The sequence below is a fragment of the Uloborus diversus genome, chromosome 8 (assembly GCF_026930045.1).
Source record: "Uloborus diversus isolate 005 chromosome 8, Udiv.v.3.1, whole genome shotgun sequence".
In the NCBI taxonomy this organism is placed as follows: domain Eukaryota; kingdom Metazoa; phylum Arthropoda; class Arachnida; order Araneae; family Uloboridae; genus Uloborus; species Uloborus diversus.
Window position 1 is genome coordinate 44736892 of NC_072738.1, and position 5455 is coordinate 44742346.

General features: G+C 38.0%; 1 protein-coding gene across 1 annotated transcript; it reads left to right on the forward strand.

The window, feature by feature from the left end:
* The first annotated feature begins 4408 nt into the window (after nucleotides 1-4408).
* LOC129228338 (uncharacterized) lies at nucleotides 4409-5047 on the forward strand. Its single transcript, XM_054863018.1, has one exon. It carries the CDS (start codon nucleotides 4409-4411, stop codon nucleotides 5045-5047), a length of 639 nt encoding a protein of 212 aa, XP_054718993.1.
* The last annotated feature ends 408 nt before the right edge of the window (nucleotides 5048-5455 follow it).

The window sequence follows — 5455 nt, forward strand, 5'->3', positions numbered from 1 at the left end:
ACGAATTAATGAAATGCGTCAGAATTCGTTAGAAGTCAGTCGCATCAGCGAAAATCAAAATAGAAGCTTTGAAACAGCCAGCAACAATACGATACGCGTTAAACTGCCAAAATTGACTATCGCGAAGTTTTACGGAGATGTGAGCCAATGGTTAACATTCTGGAACAGTTTTGAATCTGCGATACATAAGAATGAACTTTTGAATAATGTTGACAAATTCAGCTACCTAAAGGCGTATTTAGGTGGAACTGCCATGAACACAGTTGAAGGATTTCCAATTACAGCTGAAAATTATGAAAACGCGATAAAAGCATTGAAGGACCGATATGCTGAAACTGACTTATTAATTAGTGCTCATATGAATAATATCATCAATATGCAACCTCTTAGAGACTCTAATGATGTTCGTGCATTTCGAAGATTTTATGACAACTGTACAACGCAAATACGGTGTTTAGAAGCATTAGGTTTGTCATCGGAAAATTACACTAGTGTATTATGCCCCCTGCTATTAAAAATCCTTCCTGCGGATTTAGTTTTAGAATATAGCAAATTAGAAAGTAATACCCATTCAAATCTGACAAACTTACTTGATTTTCTGTCAAAATCTTTGATGTCGCGAGAAAGAGCAATGCATATTATGTCAGTTAACATAAATCAAATTTCCCCCAACGAGACTTTCGCGCCACATAGGCAAAACACTGTCAAAAACCGTAATAGAAATGATTCAAGGAAGAATAGGAAACAAATCGCTACCGCGTCTGAACTGATTTCTACCGATGAGATAGAAAATCCCAGAAAAATTAAATGCGTATTTTGCGATTCATTTACCCATTTCAGTTCTGAATGTGAATCTGCCAGTAATTTATCGCTAGAAGAACGGAAAAATATCCTGATGAAAAAGGGAGCGTGTTTCAAGTGTTTAGAAATTAGGAAGCATATTTCTCGGTTTTGTAAAGCAAACGTAAATTGTAAGCATTGTAAGGGAAAACATTCTTCTTTAATGTGTTTTACTAAATATAAGCAGAAACTTAACGTAGATAAGAATGTCAATCCTAAAAATTCCGTCCTCTCAAACCAATCTTCGTCGAATGAAGTTTATTTGCAAACTTTAATTGTGCGTATTCGAAATCAAGGTTTAGAACATTTACTGCGTGTAATTGTCGATTCAGGGTCACAAAAAAGTTACATTTCGGAATTTGCTGCAAATAAAATGGGGTTAAAGAGTTCGGGAACTGAAATTGTTAAGCATGGGCTTTTTGGAGGGATAGAAACTACAGAACAGCATAATCGTTATTCTGTGCTCTTGAGTAGTCTTGATCGGAAGCATAGTTTTCAAATTGAAGTAATGGATCAGAAGAAAATTTGCGCTTTTATTCCGAAGGCTAAGACAGGTCAGTGTATTAAAATTTTGAAGCGGGCTGGTATATTTTTGAGTGATATATCGTCAATGAGTAAAACATGTTTGTATGAAGAAAATAATAATGAAATACACATGTTGTTAGGAGCGGATATAGCGGATAAATTATACACGAATGGAATCAGACATTTTTCGAACGGTTTAGTTGCTGTTAAAACTAAGTTGGGATGGACACTCATGGGAAAAGACTCAAATAAAGCTAACGTAGATAATTCACTGTTACTGTTATCTCTTCATGTTAATGACGCTAAAATAAATGATTTATGGAATTTAGATTCTTTGGGAATTCTTGATCCAAGTGAGAAAATAAATAAAAAAGAAGCCCAAGAATTGGCGTTAAAGCATTTTAGAGATACAATAGGAAGGCAAGAGGATGGGAGATATTGTTTCTTTACCGTGGGTAAAAGATCCTCATTTGCTAAATGATCATAAAAATTTGGCAGAAAAACGTTTGAAAAATACGGTAAAAAATCTTAAATATGCAAGAAACTTAGGGGACTACGAAAATGTCTTTTGTGAATGGGAAACAGAGGGAATAATAGAAAAAATTCCAATTTCAGAAAATAAAACTGAAACTGCTTCTCATTATCTCCCACACAGAGCAGTAGTTAAGAAAAGTTCGACTACTAGAATTCGTCCAGTTTTTGACGGATCCGCTCATTTACCAGGAGGTTTATCTCTTAATGATTGCATCGAGAAAGGGCCTAATTTGATAGAATTGATCCCTACCATCTTGAACCGTTTCAGGATTGGAAAGTTTGGGGTGGTTGCTGATATTCGTCGAGCTTTTTTACAGATAGCTTTGCAATCAGCCGATAGGGATTTTTTGCGTTTTTTGTGGTGGGCAGAGGGCAATCTAGAAAAGACACTAATTTATCGCCACGCTCGTGTCGTTTTTGGCGTAAGTTGCAGCCCTTTTCTTCTGGCCGGTACACTTGCTTACCATCTCGATCAAGCCCCAGATGAACTTAAAGAAACTGCGCAAAAACTTAGAGATTCTCTTTATGTGGATAATTGTGTGGCTAGCGTAGACAGCGTAGCAGAATTAGAAAATTTCCGTGAACATTCTTGTAGGCTTTTATCATCCGCAAAATTTGATCTTAGAGGTTGGCAGAGTAATGCATTAATTCCTGAAATCGCTAACTTGGAAAAAAGTGAATCGGTGTCGGTTTTAGGACTTTTGTGGAACACCGCTGAAGACACGCTGTCGTGCGATGTCAGAAAAATAACAATAGATGGACCAATCACAAAAAGAACTATTTTGTCCGTTACACATCAAATTTTCGATCCGATTGGTTTTACTTGCCCAATAACTTTGATACCCAAAATAATTTTACAAGAATGTTGGAAAATCAAAGCTTCGTGGGATTCTCGGCTTCCCGATGAATTAGTGAAGCGTTTCGAAAAGTGGAAAAATGAGATTGCAAAATTGTACAGTCTAAAAATATCCCGACGTTTATCCAAATTGCCATTTACTCTTAAAGACATAACTTTACACATTTTTTGTGATGCTTGCAAGACATCTTATGCTACGTGCATATATTTTAGAGTGGAACAGGTTGGATCCCCAGTAACTTGTCATTTGATTGCCGCTAGAGCTAGAGTTGCTCCTTTAAAAAAGATTACGATTCCTCGTCTTGAACTTTTAGCTTGTTCGATTGGAGCTAGATTAGTAAACACCATCATATGCGACTTACGTCTCGAAGCCGTAAAAACTGTCTTTTGGTCAGATTCTATGGATGTGCTATTTTGGATAAAAAAGGAAGGCCCGTGGGCAACATTCGTAGAAAATCGTGTTCAAGAAATCAGAAGACTGACAAAAATTGAACAGTGGAGATTCGTACCAGGAGTAATGAACGTAGCTGACATTCCGTCCCGAGGATGTACCTTAGGAAAGCTATTGCGTACGGAATGGCTGTGCGGACCGGACTGGTTGAAGAGATCTGCCGAATATTGGCCGAAAGACGAATTTCTGCCTGCCATGGAAGTAGTGAAGGCAGAAAAGAAGAAAGTTATAATCACAGCTACTAACTCCGAAGATAAGGGAAAATACTACTACAGATATTCTTCTTACGTTAAACTACTACGAATCACCGCGTGGATTTACAGATTTGTAGAAAATTGTAAAAAATCCAAAAAAGATAGACGATTTGGTGTTCTTGACAGTAAAGAGCTTCAAAAGGCTGAACAAGTAATTTTAAAGCAAATTAAATCAGAAGCTTTTGGAAGAAATCCTGACGCAAGATTAAGATCGATCAATACAATCGTAGGCGACGATGCCTTGATTCGAGTGAAAACGAAGATATTTTTTAGAGATGATGACATGCATTTTCGGCTTCCAGTTGTACTTCCCTCCGAACACCCGGTTGTCCTTAGTCTCATTCGGTGGAAACATAAAGAGTTAGGACATTGTGGCGTACAACTGCTTATGTCAGCGCTTCGAGAAAAGTACTGGATTTTGAAGAGCCGGAAAACCATTAAGAAGGCAATCAAGTCCTGTATTGTGTGTCGAAGATTCAACTCTAAACCGCCCGAAGTTCAGGAAAGTGTTTTACCGGAAAATCGCGTAAAAGATGCATCAGTTTTCGAAATTCTAGGAATAGATCTAGCAGGACCCTTGATCCTCAAAGATAACTCAAAAGTTTGGATTTTGATTTTCACCTGTGCTGTTTTTAGAGCTGTTCATGTTGAGATGTTGACTTCAGTGTCTACAGATAACTTTCTTTTGGGGTTGAGGAGATTCATCGCGAGAAGAGGCAGACCGTCAATTATCTATTCCGATAACGGAAAGAACTTCGTTGGCGCAAAAACCAATTAAGCAAGATTGATTGGAAAAAGATTCAAGATGAAACTACTGCTTCTTCTATTGCTTGGATTTTTATCCCCCCTTCTGCTCCCTGGTGGGGAGGATTTTGGGAAAGGTTAGTAGGAGTTTTGAAGAGAATTTTAAGAAAAGTTTTGGGTCAAACATCGTTGGATTATGAAGAGATGTTAACAGTCCTCTGCGACTGTGAGAGTATCATAAATTCGCGACCGTTGACTTACGTTAGTGATGACGTTCAAGATCTTACCCCGATTACACCTTCTATGTTTTTGCAAGAGATTAGAGAAATCGGTGTTCCAGACTTAGATGTGCTGGATCATCAGAAATTAAATAAACGTCACGCGTATACACAGAAAATACGAAAAGATCTCCGTTCGAGATTTCGAGTGGAATATCTCGGACAGTTGCGACAACCTGTGACTAATAGAAATAATTCTCCAGTTCTAAAAGTTGGTGACTTAGTTATCGTGTGGACAGATAACTGTAAAAGAATTGACTGGCCACTCGGAAGAGTTCCAGAAGTGATCACAAGTAAGGATGGATGTGTGCGAGTTGCTAAAGTCAAGACAAAAACGGGTGTCTTCATTCGTCCTGTTAAAAAGTTGTGTTCTCTGGAGTTGGGAGCGGTGTCATCTTGTGAGCTTCAAAAGTTAAAACCCCCTCCTGTGACTGTTCTTGAGGATTTGTGTTGCACCACCACCACCAGTTCATCACCTAGCCTGACAGCATTGAAGTTGAGTTCCGGAGTCCCGAGCCCTGAACTCAAGGTGGGGAGTGTGGAAAACGCCCAAGAACTGAACTGAACTGAGTAGTTAAGTTTAAATAAATTAGCCGGACTCGCGCACCTCGTAGCAGTTCTTATAGCAGTATGTAATATTCAAAATTCTTGAGATTTTATTTTCGAGAGAGTTCGTTGCCGATATCTTCATTATGTTGTGTTTATTAATTAACAAGTTTTTATTTGCAACTAACATTGTAGTTTATTGTGCTGTAATTAAATTTTTCTAAGTTAAAAAGTTCAAGTGTTTGTGTCACAATTTCTACACGAAGGAATATCTGAAGACTTCAGTACAAATGATTTCATTGCCCCGCGACTTTTGGAAGCGTTGAAGAAGTTAAATAGATGGTAAGAGTTTTTAAATTTAGAAACTTACTTTGGCGCGCAACAATAGTGATTATGAAAACACATGTCGTCTCCCCCCTCGGTGGTC

Coding starts and splice junctions, on each gene's coding strand:
- LOC129228338 (XM_054863018.1), top strand. CDS start 4,409: ATGTTAACAGTCCTCTGCGACTGTGAGAGTATCATAAATTCGCGACCG.